The sequence below is a fragment of the Protopterus annectens genome, chromosome 3.part0 (assembly GCF_019279795.1).
Source record: "Protopterus annectens isolate FY-2018-M chromosome 3.part0, PAN1.0, whole genome shotgun sequence".
NCBI classification, from domain to species: Eukaryota; Metazoa; Chordata; order Ceratodontiformes; family Protopteridae; genus Protopterus; species Protopterus annectens.
Genome location: NC_056731.1, coordinates 171,630,125 through 171,649,442, shown reverse-complemented (window position 1 = coordinate 171,649,442; position 19,318 = coordinate 171,630,125). Strand labels below are relative to the sequence as shown.

The 19,318-nt window shown below is 40.9% G+C and overlaps 1 protein-coding gene across 1 annotated transcript in view; it reads right to left on the bottom strand.

Moving 5' to 3' along the window:
- KIF15 (kinesin family member 15) overlaps positions 1-19,318 on the bottom strand; it is a 2,415,358-nt gene that overhangs the window by 950,339 nt on the left and 1,445,701 nt on the right. Inside the window, exon 26 of the mRNA XM_044065522.1 lies at positions 13,602-13,752. Coding sequence (XP_043921457.1) covers positions 13,602-13,752 — 151 coding nt within the window. The remainder of the gene's footprint in view (positions 1-13,601; positions 13,753-19,318) is intronic.

The following is a 19,318-nucleotide window of genomic DNA, read 5'->3' as shown; positions in this document are numbered from 1 at the left end:
GATAGTCCAAAGTGTAAGGCAGAGAACTGATTATGTGATTCAGAAACACAATACCATAAGAAATACCTGAAGTCTGGATGAATACAGATGTGATGATTAGCATCTTTTAAATTTAATGCTACAAGGATACTTGAATGAGGAAGAAGAGTTAACAAGTTGTGAACTGACTTAATTTTGAATTAGGGCACAATCACAAACAGGTTTAAGTAAGAAAGATCCAGAACTGATCTATAAACATATTCCTTCTTTGATACTAAAAACATCCTTGAATAAAACTTCTTTCCCACCTGGAAAGGGGAAAGTGATTCAATCACTCTTGGGACAGTATGTGATGAAGGACAGATGGAAAGACAACAGTCTGGTCTGCAGGACAAGGAACTACCCCCTGGAAAGGAGGAATTTCTTCCCACTGCCAACTGTAACCTTAATGAATGATCTTCAGAATCAGTTTGTCTTCAACTATCTGCTGCCAAGGAGTAACGTGGAGATTCAGGCTTTCTGGAAGAAAAAAGAGCTGCTTGTGGGGGCAACAAAGGTTTTTAAATGGTTATTATGACTTACTGGACTGTCCTTGGTTTTGGGAGTTTCCAGAATTCTTGGAACACCAATGCCATTTCTTCTTAAATGTCTACTTACCTATGCTTTATTAAGATGGTTTATTTTGTTTCTTACCAAAACTGGATGAGGAGCTAAGAGAATCCCTTTGAAAACGTGGAAAAGGAGGGCTGAAAAATCTAGATTCCCTGAATTAGCTTAACCTTTTCATCACACTTTTTAATTACTTGCAACTCGCCCAAAAACTCTTTCCAAAAGAGAATTTAAAATCTCATTTTTATAATCATCTGGTAGATTTTGAGAATGCAGTCATGCAAACCTTCTTAAAACAGTACCAGTGGCTGCAGCCCTTGAAGTAAGAACAGAGTCATAAGCACGCTATAAAAATGAGTAGTGGCTTGAACAGAAGAAATTCTTTAAAGCAATTTTTCCACACAGGAAACTGCAGCCAAATCACCCCTCATGCTTTCACAACTAATCAGAATAAACCTTAACCACAAAATTCTGAAAATCAAAGTTGCAGAAGCATATACTCCCACCCCCAATATTTATCAATAATCTTCCCATCCTTTTTAGAAAAAGTAGGATTGGAATTAACTGCTTAGCAGAAGGAGGATTAACTAAAGCTATAAGCTGCTGGATTGGTTTGGTAAGAGTGTACAAAAACTTAAACTGAAGAACTTTACACAGCCTATCTGCTAGTTAGGGGCACAGCTAACCGTCAGGAAAATTGCAGGCAGTAACACACACATCCTCCAAAGCTGACAGAAATGGAGAAATGGGGGCAGTTTCTGGAAATTCCTTCTATTACCGCTCATTGTATTTTCTGGTGGACTGAGAAACCTCAGTGTTCTCCACTAAATGCTTGCACATTCTAGAAACAGCATTAGAAAAAGAAAAAAAAACCCACAGGGGAGACAGAAACTGAGCTCTTCCCTGAATCTGAATCAGAAATCTGAGAAGAAAACCCTGTATCTGTACCTTCATTATCCTGTCCAGATTCAGAATCTTGAATCTCTCAAGAAAGGCAGTATCTCTTTCTTTTACTGGAAATAGTTCATAAAGAAAGATCAATAGCTTAAATTAAACCTTGGGCCAGACCCAGTAAACTACTCCTAACTAAGGACATTTGAGGAGGAGTCGATACAGTTTCTTTTTAACAGGAAAAATGCAACCAACAGTGTTATTTAATGGCAACAGCAGCTTCCCTAGGGATAGGCTCAACATTCTGACAAAAATGGGAAGCTATCCATGTTTCCTTTTCAAGAATCGTCAAGAGTGTTTTTTTCATGTCCGCTAAAGGGACCCCAACAGATAAATAGAACGTGCCTGACTCCAGTTCATAGTGGATGTAGGTTCTACACAAGAGGGTAAAAGATGAGTGGTCTGAAGTACAACTAATAACCACAGCACAGTCACCCACCTGAGGCTGAGGTAAATTGGCTGGAAAAAGGACAGACCATGGGACCAACGCATTATTTCATGGTCAAGTCAAAAAAGGAGTCCTCCTTCCTGGGGAAAAGAACCAGGCTATATCATTTAAAACAATCTTTAAAGTCACCTTTTCACAGACAGACAGTAAAAAAACACAAATACTTTGCCAGCTTCTCAAAGTAAAATAATTTCTCTACAGAAAAATGTTTTTCCGTTACTTTAAACTATCTTTTAAACCAGAGAGCCCCCCCCCCCTGCAATCTTAAAGTATAGTACAGTTTTGTGCTAGTCCATTAAAACAAACTTCTAGCTTTAAACAATTTTCCTGATAAGGAAAGTAATAACAGACAATTACTGAATGGAAGTCCCATCCTCCTCACCCCCAAAAGGAACTTATCTGCTCAGCAAAGAAACAGTACAAGACAACCATCAACCCTTGAAAACCTCAGGTGTATACTCTTCGGCAGCAGTAAAGCTCTGAAGGACTTGGCACCCAACTTGACTTTCAGTCAGCTTGAGCTGCTAAACAGTTTGGATGGGTGAAAGTACCCCTGAAGCTTTGGAAGCTGGCCAGCTGTTGCATCCTTGGCAGGATATAACCCATATAGCAGCAATTAATATGATGAACATTGTACTACTCTAAAGGCTAAGGCATAAAGTATAAACTTTCCTCCCCAAATCTGTCAAATGCTTTTCCAAGCTTCTCAGAAGGAATCAGTTTTGCAGATGATTATTTTGACAGAGAAATTACTACAGGGTCTGACCTGGGGTTAGAAAAAAGAAATTTAAGCATTTAGAACAATTTATGTAATTTATCAGATTTTCTGAAACAAATCACATCATTGCTGAGATTCTGGTACTTCTTACTGCTCCCAATGAAACAAAGTCGTTCAATCGGACAACAGTATTGGGAAAAAGAAAACTATTCAGAAGGAGAAACTGAATAATAGCTTTCCTCAGATTCCCTATTCTGTGGAGTCTTAAGTCTAATTCTTGTCCCTCAGACTGAGAATGAAAGAGAGGGAGTGTGTGAGAGAGAAAAATCTTTTCCTTTTTTAGAAAGGTGGGAAGGAGTCAGCATTTAAAGACTGAAAGGCTCTAAATAAACCAAAGCCCAACCAAGCCTCCTTATCAAGTTTCATGTTTTCTGTTTCAGGAAGACTCCATCCCAGAAACATAGTGGCTTAAAGGATGGTCTGCTCCCTGGAAATGAAGCTCCTCAGAGTGGTTTAGTGAATGAGAATCACTTACTCCACTCCCCGATACTGGCAACAGTTGTTCTCCCTTACCAAACATAGCAGATGAACCATCACAGAGGACATACCAGTTTTCTGGTCCTTAGTGGTGCGCCCAAGGAGCAGCACCAGAGGGACTGTGAGAAAGCAATGAGTGGTCTGGGGAACATGAAATGGTGACAGCAGATCATCCATTAGTGGCTGAGGTGAACAGGAAGCCAGAATTAAGACTGAAGCTACCAGAGAATTTCTCACTCTCTTCTTGTGGTTTAGGAAGAGAATGCTAGAGTTACTGGGACCCAGGGTCCATGTCCTTGTCACAAAAGGAGTCTGACAAGCAGCTAGTAGATCTTTGAAAAGTCTCGTCCAACAGAAAAGTTAGGTTTTGAGGTAAAAAGTTTGTAGTGCCAACCACCAAACACAAGCCTCAGCCCTCAATAATACTTTTTGACAGAAAAGGTACACACTTCTTCATAAAACTAGACAAATTAGAAGGGAATCCACACAGGGAACTAGAATCATCTATCTACAAAAAAAAGGCGTCTGTCAAATGGGAAATGGAGCTTAGTAAAGTCAGTGGAATAACCTAACAAGAAATATAAGTTTTGAGACAAAAACTGTTAATGACAACCAACAAAATCAGAAGTCCTAGCCTCCTAGCCACAAGTTTTGACAAAAAATAAACTTTTTCCCACAAATATTAGTTACTTGAAAGGCATTTCCCATGAGCAAAAAAGTAAGATTGGAGGTAAAATTTTTTTAGAGAACCACTAAAACCACCACGCCTAGTCTTTAACATGCATTTATGATACAAAACAAAAACCTTTCTCCTCACCAAATTATGGCATGGAAGGTAATCCCCAACAGGGTATTATCTGTCCAGCCTTGGAGAAGCACTACCCTGCAGAGAAGTGCACACTCCAAATGGCAAGAAAGTTCTGCCACTCTAGCCAAGAGTTTTACACTCCTCTCTTCAAGTTGTACAGTGACTAAGGTGTGTGGAAGCTGACCAGCCAGTATGTTCCTTGGGAGGATACATCCCATACATCTCAGCCTACTGCATCAGTGATTGAATGATGATGAATTAACTAATCCTTGTCAAAGATCAGCTATGGTTTCCTACACAAGGGGCCTGTAGTTCCAAGACCCAGCAAAAGACAATGGTCACCAGAAAAAACAGACAGGGAACAATCAAACCCATTAATCAAAGTTAAAACTGAACAGAGGGGAGAGGTTCTTTAAATGTGAGCATAAGTATAGCAGCCCTTCAATCAAACGCTCAGCAAAAATAGCTGACACATGCACTGACTGTGGAAAAATTTAAGTCCAGATCAAACAGTTGTCTGACATAGGCCAGGATGAACTGCAAACTGACTAGACAGGTGTGGATATGGATCAGACTCGATGGAGAACTTATTCCACTCGGCAAATTATTCCTTTTAGTTTCAAATCACTTGAAATCCCTGTCAGATGATGCTGTGGAAAGAGGATCTAAAGCAGCAGCCAGTCCCTGAAGTGGAGTCAGGGAAATTACCTTAGTTAGAAATGAAGCGTTTCCTGTATTACTAGGAAGACATACAGTTAGAAACCATATCATCTCAGCTAGCAGCACAGTGTCATGACAAACGGCTTTGGTCTTTCATTTCTGAACTTTGCAATAAAGTATGGAATCAAATGAATGGTGGAAAGGCATACAATACTCCCCCTAACCAAAAGATAAAGAACACATTCATGACGACCCTCTACCTTCCATGTTGCAAAAAACAAACAGAAAATGTTTTTTTTTAAAGTGATTAAAAGGTTGATCTTTGGAATAAGAATAAATCAAGATAGGGTCCCTTCAAGCCACAACTCTTGGATGTAGCAGAAACAGCAGCTTAGGGTGTTCACCAACACATTCACTTTATCCAGTGTGTGAAAAGATGAATGAGGTCTTCTGTCTATGGCCCACTTCCAAATGTGCACTGCCTCTCTGCACATGATCAGGTTTGGCTGCATGAAATGTGAGACCCACCCTGGTAACTGTACAATATGCTAGGTCCCAAATGTGTGTGTGTGTGGGGGGACACACACACAAAAGACACTGATTATGTGGTAGCTCAGCTAAGAATGACACTTCAAACACCACTGCTACACCTATATTTTGTAGCATGTGACCACTACCACTTACACAGTGGCATCCACTAAGTCTGGGAATAACAGCAAGATCTAACCCTGCACCCTCACCACGTGTCCTCAACCTTTCTTACAAATATGATTTCCTGGGTCAGACAGCTCTCCGCTTAGGAATGACCAACAGTTGAGTGTCCATCTCTTTAGCTATAAAAGACAATTCTGTGAGATGGGGTTAGAGACGGGTTTTCAAAGCTTATTGTAACCCAGAGAGTGCAGCAATAGTGCATCATCTACAATGATGCTAACAAGTTGTCGTTCAATGACACTATTAACAACCAGTCATCAAAGTAGGTGAACACAATGAGGTCATATAAAACAAACGACCTTGCAGAAAAATCAGGGTGAAAAGGAAAGACAAAATATCAGCACCTTGTATGGGAATTGATGCACACACGAACAAATCAAAGGAATTTCCTCCACGAGCACCAAACAATCAAGTACCAATAGTCATTCACTGTGTACAACAACATATTCCAGGCTCCATGCAGAAAAATGAGGCATGACCCCAATGGAGGATCTCTATCCAGATCTGGAGGTTATGAATGAAGTTGCTGATGTCTAGAATGAGATGGAAATTAGCCCTATCAAAATAAGAAACAAGTAAGAATAAAAACATCTGGCTTAATTTTTGAATAATGGACAGCCACTATGGCCCTTTAAAAGTACAATATGGCTTTGCCCAGTGGCTCTTCAGACACAGAGTGGTCTCCTACTGGACCCTTTTGGAGAACAGCTTAAAGGATTCAATGATGTGGTACGTTTCCATGTCCAGAACCCACCGATCCTTTGGTACATCTCTCCTATAGAGCTGACCCCCATGGACACTGTTAATCAGGACTGTGGATACTGGGCTAGCAAGGTTGTACTCTTGGGCAGAAGAGGCAGTAAGACCATGCAATGCTTGAAGGCTTTTCCCCAGTCTTAAAAAGTAAGCTTCTTCCTATTTTGAAGTTGGCTTGGTTTGAAAGAGGTAGAGTCAGGGGGAATTGTAAGATAAATTCTTACATTATGCACCAATACACAGAGAGGGCACGCCTTGATGGGTTCTAATGTCAGGTTTATCCCTTTCAGCAATCAACATTTGGCACTCTTCATACAATCTGCTGTATGGGGAAGGCTGTTGCCTATGGGAATACATGCACATCAGCTCCATTCTTTTTCTATATGAGAGGTGATAACCATCAGAAAGAGTTTGTCAAGAATACACTTCAACATTGCCGAATCAGCAAATTCAAATGGGGAGGGTCTGCAAGTCTGTCAGACATGAACTTCAGATCAGAGGTAGGGAGGGGGTTCTTCAAAACTTGAGCAAACTGCCAGTACTCCTTTTAGATACCACTTTCACCAGCTTTTCCTGAGCTACAGTCCTACTCTCCACAAGTTTACAAAAGGGCAGACACAGCCCAAACACCAGAATCAGGTCATACAATAACTGAAATACAAATCATACAGGCACATGAAACAGGTCAGGATTGTGGAATATCACGCCACATAAAAGCAGAGTAACTTTCACTTTGAAGCTCAACCTTGACAAGAGGAAAGTTTTCTGACAGCCACAGTCCATTCTCACAATATACCTGAAGAACTGGCATACAAAGGATCTACGTTTACAGTCAAAACAGATATAGCCTCCTTGGCAGGGAACAGGAGTTTTTTATACACCACTGGGAACATGACAACCAGATAAAAAGTTTTGTACCTACCATAACATTCCATATGTTTGTTGTCCATCTCACCCTTCAATCTTACATATGGGTTCAGAGCTGATCCTTGGCTCCGACTCGGCCGATTACAAAGCTCGAAGTCGGCTTGTGGCAAGGTAGGTATCCCATAATGCACTAGTAGCAATCCCCTAATCTTGTTTGCTGCTGTCTATAACAGTGATATAAAAGTATATCCACAAGGAAAAACAAAGATGAAAGGTCTCCAACTCTTAAGGAAGATAGACATTATCTTGTCTCCAGATCTTCCAAGGATACATGGACGGGGGTAGGTGGGTGGGCTTGTAAGAATGAAGGGAGAGATGGACTACAAACATGGAACATTATGGTGAGTACATAACTTCTTTATGTTCTGTAGTCCTATCTCGCCCTTTTCTTACATATGGGGCAGCGTCCCTAGCACCTTTTTCTTGGGTGGCTCATGGGAATATACTCCTAAGAACCGTGGAACCAAAGGAGGCTCTACCCCTGGAGGCCAAAGTCCAATTTGTAATGAGTAATAAAGGTATGAGGGGTAGCCCAAGTTGCTGCTGCACATATACTGTCCACTGGAAATCTGGCTTGAAAAGCGGCAGATGTTAGTGATCTGGGGGAATTGAGCTCTAATTTTAAATGGGAGTTCTTTACCATTAGAAGAGTAAATAAAAGACATGCAATATGAAATCCAGTTTGATAACGTTATCTTGGAGACTGGCATTCCTTTTCATCTCCAAAAAAGATACAAATAGAAAAATGGTCTTCCATGAAAGGAACTTTAAATCACATGTATGTGAAGGTTCAAAAGGTGGTGAGGTAAGTTTTGAAAGAACGAAATTGAAATCCCAGGGAGATATAGGTTCTTGAAAAGGAGGTCTTAGCAAGGTAGTGTCTTTTAAAAATGATTTTCACAATCTGTGAGCCATAAGATTAGGTTCATGTTGCCCCAAATGAAAAATGGAGATAGCTGCTAAATGAACCTTGATTGTAGCAGCAGCTGATCCCTGATGAAAAAGTTTGGTTAGAAATTCTAATACTAAGGGAATGGAGGCTGTGTATGGATCTATGTTCTTAACTTGTGCCCAAAGAGAAAATCTTTTCCATTTGCTAGCGTACAATTTTCTTGTAGAAGGTTTATGACATGATGACAGGATAAGTGTAACCGCAGGGGAGAAATCATGAAGCCTGACAAGGGATGGAAGGAGAGCAGCCACGCTGTCAAGTTGAGGGTGTGGTGACAGGGATGGAATGTGCCTGACATATGTGTCAGAAGGTCTGATACTGGGTCCAGAGTCCACAGATCGTCCAGAAGGTGTGGCCCGAGAAAGGGGAACCAAATCTGACGAGGCCAGTAGGGAGCGATAAGAATCATTCTGCTTCCCAAAGTCTTTGCTTTCTGGATAACTTTCGATATTAGAGAAAAGGCATAAAGAAGTCCCGAGGGCCAATTGTGGACAAGTGAGTCTCTCAGTGTCTCCCCCGGAGGGGGGATAAGGGTGAAGTAGCTGCTGCATTTGGTGATCATTGGGGTGGCAAACAGATCGCAGCAAGGCTGTCCCCATTTGCGGAAAATCTGTTCCGCGACTTTCTGATTCAGAGACCACTTGTGAGGCATCAAGACTGCCCTGCTGAGCTTGTCGGCTATCACATTAGTTCTCCTCGGGATGTGCATTGCAGCTAGAAAGCGTTGGGAAGATATCACCCGCTGCCAAACACATAGAGCCTTTTGACATAGGGGGTAGGATCTGGTTCTCCCTTGTTTGTTTATATACCATACCACTGACATATTGTCTGATTGGATTGCTATTGTCCCTAGAGGAAGAAAGTCGTGAAGTGCTTGCAGTGCTAGTAGCACTACTCTCATCTCTAGAACACTGATATGCAAGTGAGCCTCGCGTTCTTGCCATGTGCCTTGGACTGTCCTTCCCAGATAATGCCCCCTACTCTATCTGGGAGGCATCCGTGGTAACAGTAGCAATGGGCTGGCGAGGAATGAATGGTCTCCCCATCGTTAGTTGATTGGACTGGCTCCACCAATGAAGATCCTTTTTTGCAAGATTCCGTTATTAAAATGGGATGAGACAGGCAGTTGCTGAAGAGACCACTGGGAAAAGAGTAGCCATTGTAGAATTCTCATATGTAGTCTGGCTAACGGAACTAGAGATATAGTAGAGGCCATGGTTTGAGCACTATCTTCACTTTGACCTTGTGTTGCGGAAGCAGACTGTATATCTGTTGTCTTAGATTTTGCACTCTGCCTGAAGAAAGGTGAGCCATCATTGCGACTGTGTCAAGACAGACTTTTCCCAATTTATAGTGATGCTTAGCTGAGTACAGACTCAAGATGGTTGAATCCCTGGCTTGTAGATGTAGGTGCCTGGTGGTGGCAGTCAGGAGCCAGTTGTCCAGGTATGGAAACACTTGGAATCCAAGACATCTCAAGTGAGCCGTTACTACCACCATGCATTTGGTGACTGTGGTGAGACCAAAAGGCAGCGCATGAAATTGGTAATGACTGGCTCCCAGCTGGAAGTGTAAGTGACTCCTTGATGCTGTGTCCATTTTTATGTGGTAGTATGCATCTTGGAGGTCTATGGAGCACATCCAACTGTCTTTCCCTAACAGAGGGAGTATAGACTGCAGTGCTACCATTCGAAATTTGGACTTCTTCACTGATTCATTTAACTTGCTGAGATCTAAGATGGGCCTCCAGTACCCTGTTCATTTTAGCACTAAAAAGAATCTGGAGTAAGTTCCGAATCCTATCTGGTCTGCGGGGACAGTTTGGATGACTCTCTTTTGAAGCAACTTTTGGACTTCTATAGTTGCTTGATCCCTGTGATTGGGTGGAACATCTGGGATTCTCTTGGTAAGAGGAGGTGGAAAAGAGAAGGGTATGGAGTATCCTCTGGAAATTATTTTTTGTACCCACTTGTCTTCTGTGATGTCATGCCAGGCTTCTAGGTACAAAGAAAAGAAAAAGAAAAGCAACCCCTGACTGGCTCCAGAGGGACGTCCACGAAAAGAATTGCGGTCACCCTGATTTTGCGGCCCCCCCCCCGCCTCTAGGGCAATGTCTACCACTATTTCTTCCTCCTCTGCCTCTGGAGAAGAAATCACCTTGTGCGTCTGGGAAAAATCTCTGAGATTTCTTGAACCACATTTTTCCCTCTCTTTGACCTTTAGGGTATGGTCTAGAAGAGACGGAAAAACATACTCCCACGGCAGAGAGAGTCTTCCCTTCCTGCTCGCATCTGGTGAGTGTGTCTTTTACCTTTGGTCCAAGTAGAGAGGAACCGTCAAAGGGGGCATTGGTAAATAAAGATTTGAAGGGCTCTGGCAAAGTTACACAAGTGCATCCACAAGTGTCTCCTAAGGGAAACTCCTGAATCCGCTGCCCTGCTCGCTCCATCTGCTGCGTAAGATATCAACCTCAAGGAGGAGTTAACAATAGAGTTTAAGGTGGACAACTGAGCAGTAACCTTCTCAGGGACTCCTTCAGTTAAAGTACCTTGGAGAGCATCTCCCAGCTCTTTTAGGAGATCTCTTTGAAGCCTAGTAAAATGGGTGAGGTAATTCTGCGATCTGAGTGTAAAAGCCGCTGAAGAAAAAATACACTTCCCGTATCTGTCCATCGTTCGAGACTCTGTTTGGTGGGTGGACAGATGAGGAAGTCTCTGCTAGTTCCTTCTTTGTGGCTGCTGCCACCAGCATGGCATCTACAGGCACACCTTTGGTCAGAAACTCTTTTTTCCTTAGGAGTTGAAAGGAATTTGTTCTGCCTTCTAGGGACTGGTTCGATGGTTTCAGAAGTTTCCCACACCTTTCGACTCACCAAATCTAACAGCTCATCGAAAGGTGGAGACACCCAAGAGGCTGAAGGTTAAGACCCGAAAGCCTTCAGGTACACTAACTCCTCCTCAGAAGGGGTGAGGATGGGCCAGCTGCATCTTTGTTTCAAGATCTCTAGGATATCTATGAAGGAGATATCATCAGAGGATGACCTAGGGGACCCTTCTGACTCCTCGAGGTCAGTGTCAGAGGTGATGGACTCATCAGGGGAGTCTACGTGCTTCCTCTTGCAAGTTCTCTTCAGAGGAGGCTCCTCAGAAGGATATTCTGGGGAGGTCTCAGAAGACTGGGGGCCACCCAAGGGGGGCTCCTGAGGCTGCTGGTCTCTGCTGTCATGAGAGAGAGATGGTGCTGAGACAGAGGTCGGAGCTTGAGGGGGAACAACATCGGTACCCTTGTGTAGAGGTGAAGATCTAGGCAGCATGTTCCTCATCGTCTTGAAGGCAGATTCCCTCCGGTTCGACACCAGTGGTTCCGAGGAAGCGGAAGTAGTCCCAGAGACAGATGTAGGATCCGAGCTCAGCTGAGCTGACGCACTGAGAGGTAGGCTCGGAACCGAAGATGTTCGGGTCCAAGTGTCTCCATCAGGGCTGACTGGTGAGCTTTGGCTCCTAGACACCGAAGGTGTTGGAGCGGAACTCTGCTCCGAGAAAGGCACTTGGGGTGCTGGAACTGACGGTTCTACAACAAATGGCACCAATGGATCTGGCTCCGAAAGACTGGCATGGCTTGGAGGAGGAACAGAAGCAGGTAATACGGCCTTAGACGGCTCCAGAACTGATTGGGTTGGAGCCAACAACAAATTTGCTAGCGCCGACGACTTCAAAAGTCTAAGCACCATCCTCTCGACATCCTCCTCAGAAAGGCTCTCCTGGAGGATCTGGAAGACAAGGTAGGGGATCGAGACCTCTGCAAAATCAGAGATCTAACTGTCGGGGATACTGGTAGAAAGTCCCTTGACCGGCAGAGAGGTATGGATTCAGCTATTGGCTCTGAAAAACTTGAGGCTGAAACTGGAAGGTCTATATCAATAACCTCAACCGGCTCTGAAAGCAGAAGAGCCGAAGAGGTAGAAGGTTTGTCAACTTTGGCAACTTTCTCTGGAGGTCCTGATTTGTGAGTCGGTGTAAGAGACTCTCTTCTCACTGACTTAACCTTTTTCTTTTGTTGAAGAGGGAGACCTGGCATGAGAAGAGGAAAAACTAGCTAAATCCTCCTCAAAGGAAGCTTTAAGACCTTTCAAAATTAGTTTGTTCTTCCTTTCCTGGAGAACCCGGGAACTAAAAAAAATGGCAAAAAGTACGTCTCCTGTAGATGTATGTCTCCCAAACAATAAACGCAAATACTATGCCCGTCAGTCAGGGACATTTTTTGTGAACATTTTAAGCATTTCTTAAAACCCAAAGGTTTATGGTCTTTAGTTTCCTTAGACATAACTACCACAACACAACTATAAACATAGACATACAATAAGAAGAGAGGACAAGGTCCTCTAACTTAAATGGGCCTAGCCCTGCTGAAGAAACAACAGACAAGGGGAGAAAGGCAATAGAGGACTAGGTCCTCTAACTTAAATGGGCCTAGCCCTGAACAGAGGGGTAGGCGAGATAGAGAATAAACAAGCAACAGAAAAGGCAAAGTAGGTCATAACTAAAAAAAAACAGACCTATGCCTGAAAAAGATTAACAATAACTAGCACAACAGAAAATGAAGGGACACCACTAAGGAAGGCCTGCGGACGTGACGGCCAATAATTAACAACAACAATTTGCAATAAAACTTCAGAAACACACTAACTACTTGCAAGTTAACAACAGTAAGCTATTAATAACTAAACTAACTTTACAGTCAAAAAAGAACACCATCAATTTTAGAAGAAAAAATATTCCAACTTAGCCACGGCCAAGAAAGAGAACACTTCTGAACTTGTAGAGCGGCAAACGAGATCTGGGGATTGTTACTAGTGCATTATGGGATACCTACCTTGCCACGAGAGCTTTTTAATTGGCCGAGTCTAGGCTCTGAACCCATATGTAAGAATGAAGGCGAGACAAGACTACAGAACATCTACAGTCCTCTTGGCTATCACGGACCAAAAATAACATTCTGACCTTTCTAGAACTATAAGATGAAGTATGGGATCAGTGGAAATGTCAAGAAAGTGTATAAGAATGCCATTTCCCACTACCAGTACAATGACATATGCCAGTGTAAAGGCTGTACTTCAGTGAACTAAATGTAAATTCCAAAAAAAGTTATAGAAATAGAACTTTTCTTAGTGTAAAAGCTGTTTAACTCCAACTGAGAGCATATACTGAATTATGTACAAGAAGCCAGTTTGACAGCCAAAAGCTCGGGGAGTAAAACTGGCATAGACTAGTTACAAAATGTTTAATAATTCTGAATAAGCACTGATGTTCTGAAATCCTGGTATTACACGGCAACAAACTCTGAAACCATATGCCTGACTGGAGACCCTTAACCCTCACTGGCTACCTTCTTTTATGATAAGGAAAACATCAGTACTCTTTGTATATTAAAAAAAAAAAAAAAAGAGAGAGATTTCGACTAACCTCATTTTCAACATGTGCTAAAGTTCACAAAATAGTAGACCAAAGCAATTTTGGCATCACATGTCAAGAAGTGAACTTACCCCAACTTGGCATTTGAGATCATAATTTTCTTGCTGGGTATCTTTAAGCTGCTCTTTTAGTTGATTGACCTCATACTGCATTACTTCTTGCAGATTATCATGGGCATCTTGCAGGGATCTCTTTTCATCCAGTACTTGCTCATGATCTAACCTGTAGGATTAGAAGAGTAAAGCTGTGGTTACAGGGAAAAATGCACAAAAATGCTGTATAAGCCAGGTCTAGTGCTTATGTTCTAAACAAGTTATTCATCCAACAATTAGTAACCAAACAGAATTACCCTCATAGGGGAAATGTTTATTTCTCTAATGCACCTTTGCTATGCAACACAAAAGTGAACCAGGCAGTGCACTGCACCTAACCAAGATTAAGTGCTGAGCTCTGTAGATGAGCAGAGAGAAACTAACATAGGAGCAGAGGTGACCATACATAGATCATCTCTAGGTAAGTAGTGGAAAGCATACAAGATCCTATCAAATAAGTTAATGTACCCCACTCTTGTGTTTTCATTTGCTTCAGTTGTGCTTGCTATCATTTCAAGTACGAATTCACAGGCTATACCATAGGTGAACTTATAAAAATGAATCCATTCAATGACACTAACCTTGAAAGTGTCCAAGGTATTACTTTAACGTGTAGGAGAAGCTTGGCCCAAAAATGGAGAATACATTATGTTATGAACTGTCCCATCATCAACTTCTATTTATTTGGCAACGGAGATCCTTGGTTTGAGTATATGATGATCCACTTGTTTTATGAAAGTGAAGGTTTTTTACATGACGCAGTCTTTCAGTGCAAGAAAGGCTAAGCACAGGTCACCACAAAAGTCTCTTTATAGGATAGAGCAGAGGGGAAAGGTAGATGAGTAACCCACACAAAGTCCTCTGATTTTCTTGGTCAAGAATCTTTGGGGTCCTCTTGAAATGGGCAAGATGCTTAAAAAGGAGCATGCCAAAGAAGGCATTATATTCAATGATGGACCTTGAAGGGATGAATAGATGGGGACTATGACTTCTTTTGCTCTAGAAGGAATGTCTTTTGGAGGTCAGTTAGACTAAGTAAAATAATTTGTCAATTATAGAGGAGACATGGTCAAATTATACTGTTTTGACAACATAAGATCCGCGGTCTCTTAATTGCTGGTCTGGAGGGAGTTATTACTGATGTATCGGCTGGTAAATGTGTTTCTCACATAGAGCCATACTGCTTTTCTTACCATTTGGGCATTGCTTACTGATATAGGTACAGTAGCAGCTGGGATATTCAAGAGGCTGTTGGGAGGATCTGAGCATCTTACAGAAGAGCTGACAATTACCTTCAGTTTACACTCATCAGCAAAGTTGGTCTCAAATCTTGAACATAGGCCTGGATACTGGAAAAGTAGTTGCTGAAAAGGAAAGGACCCAAGGCTAAACCTTGTAGGATACTACCAGTCACATTCGTATATTAAGAGGAAGGATCAGCTGCCTTTACCGTGCAAAATTCTTACTGACAGTCATTTTGCTGTTCCCCAGACAAATTAAGGGTTTAAGATGAGTTGTGTTGTATTGCCAACATGATAGACTGTACCAAATGACTTGGCTAGGTTAAGATAGGCAGTAGGCATAGATGGCCATTGTCCACAGCTTTTGTGACTTTCTTGAAGTTAACCAGGTATTGTAGACAATATCTTCCTTTAACAAAGATGAATTCATTAAGGCCTAAGGCCAGGGGATTGCCCACAGCTATTATAATGAAGTCGGATATAACATGCTTTGCAACTTTACAAAGAACACTTGTATGGTCAATAGGTCTATAAATATCTGAATTAGTGGTAGAGACGACCATTATGCAGTGACATCAATGTGGCAATTTTCCAGACATCAGAGACATTTCTATAGAGGCTAATATTAAACAAGTTAAGGAGAGGTTCAGACAGACTGTATTTGGTACTTACAAGGAGGCAATCAAGTACATTATCAGGACCCATGGCTGCAGTATTCTTGCTTTAGTATAGGGCTAACAGGACTTGATCAAGGGTGATTTTGGAGAGAGAGGTGACTGGGGGATAGACGGAACAACAGGATAATCAGGTGGTGTGAAGTTGCAGCCAACTTTATCAGCTTGAATACTGGTTATCGAGCCAGGAACAGAGGAAGTGGTACTGTTAGAAATAAAGCTCAGAGCATTGCTGGCTATTACTTCCAAATTTTCCAACACAAGGATGTTGTGCTTGCCTTTTGTTGCAGCAGAAAAATGTAAGTTCATATTCAGTCTTACACCTTTTAATGCTACACTTTTTATTTTTAAAAGCCATCTTTATCAAATAATTACCAATTGTCATTGATAACACAATTTTATACACATTAACAGAAAGCAAACCATAGTAACAGTTTCCACTGTTACTGTCATGCAGCATGAATGTGTACGTTTTCTTTTTAATTCTTCATTCACTCCAACACTGCTCAAATGGCACCAAAACCTGCCTTCACTTAATTTTAATTTCTTCTCCTGAGCACTATTCTCCAAGTATTGTTCCCACAAATTTCAGTTATTTTTATATTTGCTCCTTCTGCTTTCTAAAGATTTCACTTCCGATCCTTTTACCTCTTTTACAATATCTGATACATTGATTACAGCTGGTTAAGATTTTGATTTCAGTTTTCACTAAACTGTTTTTTTGCCAGCCAGTACCATGGAACTTAGAAAGGCCTTAGTATAGTTAAAAAAATTCCAGTCCTATATCCCATCTCAAAAGAATAATTTTCTTCATTACAGTAATTTGTTACACCAATATTTCCCTCAAGGTATACTGTCCAAGGAATTTTTAAAATCTGCTAACTCATGTACTCCCAAGTTACTTTGCTGTTCCCAATCACACCTCAAGCATGTGGAATCTACCAGAGGAAAATTCCCTGGTGTATAAAAATACCTGTACAAAGACTTCCATGTAAAAATAGCAAACCTTTTGGACTGTGTTGTATAGTTGGGGAGACCTACAGTTTTCTTCTTGTTTCTTCGTATACTGCCTTTCCATTCCCTTTTGACAATCTTTTCTAAATGCCTCTGATTGATTCTTAACTATGCAATATTTTACACACAGTACTAATTATCCCTTTTCTAACAGCAGCTTCTGTTCTAGGCTCAGCTAAAAACTCTGCAAGACCCAGTCTTTCCTTAGCACTCCCCTAGCCTTTTCTCTGTGCCTGTATTCCTATCAGTCCCTGGTACGGATGGCAGTTTCAAATCTGTAGTCCAAACTTGTACTTATTACCCTTCCTAGTTATTTGCTTCCATTACCTTGGCCCCTTTTCTCACTTCCTCCAGTAAATTCCAATCCTCTCTGATCTAATCTTTATAACTACACTTGCAGTCATCCCTTCTTGTAAACTTCTTTCATCATTCCCATGCTGGCTTAGTTTCAGAATACTTTCTGCTACTTTATGAATATAGCATTCTGTATTTTTGTTATTCTCCTCAAGAACTTCCATACAATATCTTAAATGCCCCAGTTTCATCCTCACTTTACACTTGGATTTATAAAACAGTGCTTAAGATATCAGTCTTCGTTGCACAGCTGCAATATACCCCTTCTGATCAGTTAATCCTAACACCTTGTTCTACTGGGAGACTTTACTTACCCCAATTTAACACTTGCCTGTTCCATTACCAAATAAATTCCTTCAAATCTCAACTGTCATCTACAACTTCTCCTCTGGTTGATAAAAATACACCTAAATTACATATAAGACTCCACATTATTACTGCTTGTATCTTGCTATCCATACGCATAATCCATTGCTTCCAGATTCTGAATTTTTGTAATATTTTAAAGTCTCTTCCCACTTATCCATAGCTGCCATAACAGAGTCCTTTTTAATCTTATCATATCCCAGTACATATGAGCATTGCTGAATCAGTTCATGCCTTGGTACATAATTTACTGCTATAATCTACTCTACTGCTGTTTATGTTATATCCCGAAGAATAGAAATAGCCTCAAAATGTTCTAAAACATTAAAATGCTCTTTTCTGGATTTATCAAGTGCAAAGTAATATCACCTGCAAATAAAGCTAACTTTTCTTGATTACCACACCAGTTATATCCTTGAATTTATGAATCCCTTATTTTCTTTGCTAACAGCTCTACATATAATGCAAATAACGGGGAAAGAGGGCATACCTGTTTGGTTCCTCTGTTCAAACCCAGCTTGTCAGACAGGAAGCCTCCCATTTTAATTCTTCCCTACAAATCTTCATATATCCTCTTTCTTAACCCTATTATTCCCCAAGGAAATACAAATGCTATTATTACCCTACTCATAAAATCCCAACTATCATATGCTTTCTCTTCAGCAAGACCCACCAACATTAGTGGTGTTTTCTTACAATCTGCTTCCCTCTGGATCATCACTGCTCTATTAATGTTTTCAAATGTTTGCCTCCCCTCCACAAAAGCATACCAATTCAGGAATATCAACTCTTGAAACACCTTAGCCATTCTCTTAGCTAGTATAAAAATATCCCAGGAGACACCAAAACGTAGATCACCACGATGCAGTAGAAAGTATAAAAAAATCTCTTTAGTAGTATAAAAATATATAATCAGTTTAAAAATGAACTTGGATCTGAAGGGCCTTTACCCTCCACTGGGTAATGCAGCCAACTTCAGTTTTCTTCCAAGATGTTAGTATCCCCTTTTAAATATTCTTAAACAAATCCTTTCAGATATTTCATCCCCCCCTCCAATTTCAGAATGTCCACAGGAGTACTGTCTCTTCCTGGGAGACCTTCCTGTTGCTAGATTACACATTACATTTTTAACTAATCTCTTTCCATCTTAGCCAGTCATTGTTGCGCCTCATCTTCCTCTAACATTGGCATAATTAATCTCCATAAATATTTCTATTTGTGCCTTTCCTTGGTTTCCCATTCCTCTGTGTCATATAAACGCAAATAAAATGTCCAAAATAACTAAGACCTTCATAGGATCTATGGTTGTTTTTCTCATCATAGGCTTCCTAAGTCTGGCAACACTCCTTTCTATGTCCTTTTGCTTAAGTAGTTGTGCTCTAGAATAATCATAAATACTTGCTTAACAGCACCTTTTCTAAATGTAAACATATTGTCCAAATACTCCTATATCCCCTTTAGCACGGTGCAGATATTCCTCTTCTACTTTTGGGAGAGTCCCCTTCTGCAGTATTTAACTTTTGTAAACTCCTCTAAATAATTCCTATTACTTTTGCTTTAAGCTCCATTTTCATTTTATTCCTACTCACTATCTATCCCTTCTAAAGCAATTTCCATCTTCCCCAATAACTCTCAAATAATTTCCACTTCCCATTCCTTGAGTTCCTCTTTTTTTTTAACAGAGAAAGTGCTAATGTTACATTTCATTACCCTGCATCTGTATCTTATTTTTATTGCTGCATAATCTGAAGTTATTGGATGGGTCTAAAGCTTTCAATTAAACACACATGTTCTCTGTAGGATCTCTGGTTATTTTTGTTGTAGGCACCCTAAGTTTGGCTATAACTCTCTCCACTTTGTTGCCCAAGCTGCTGTGCTATATGTTTTTGCACTCCAAAGATATAAAATAAAATAGTTGCTTAACAGTCTTTGTACATTCATGCATATTATCCAAACACTCCCCTTATTTTCTCATTAGTGCTCTACAGTTGCTCTAACTCTTATTCTGTCAGGAAAATGGAAAAAATAGTATAAAAGCAATCACAAG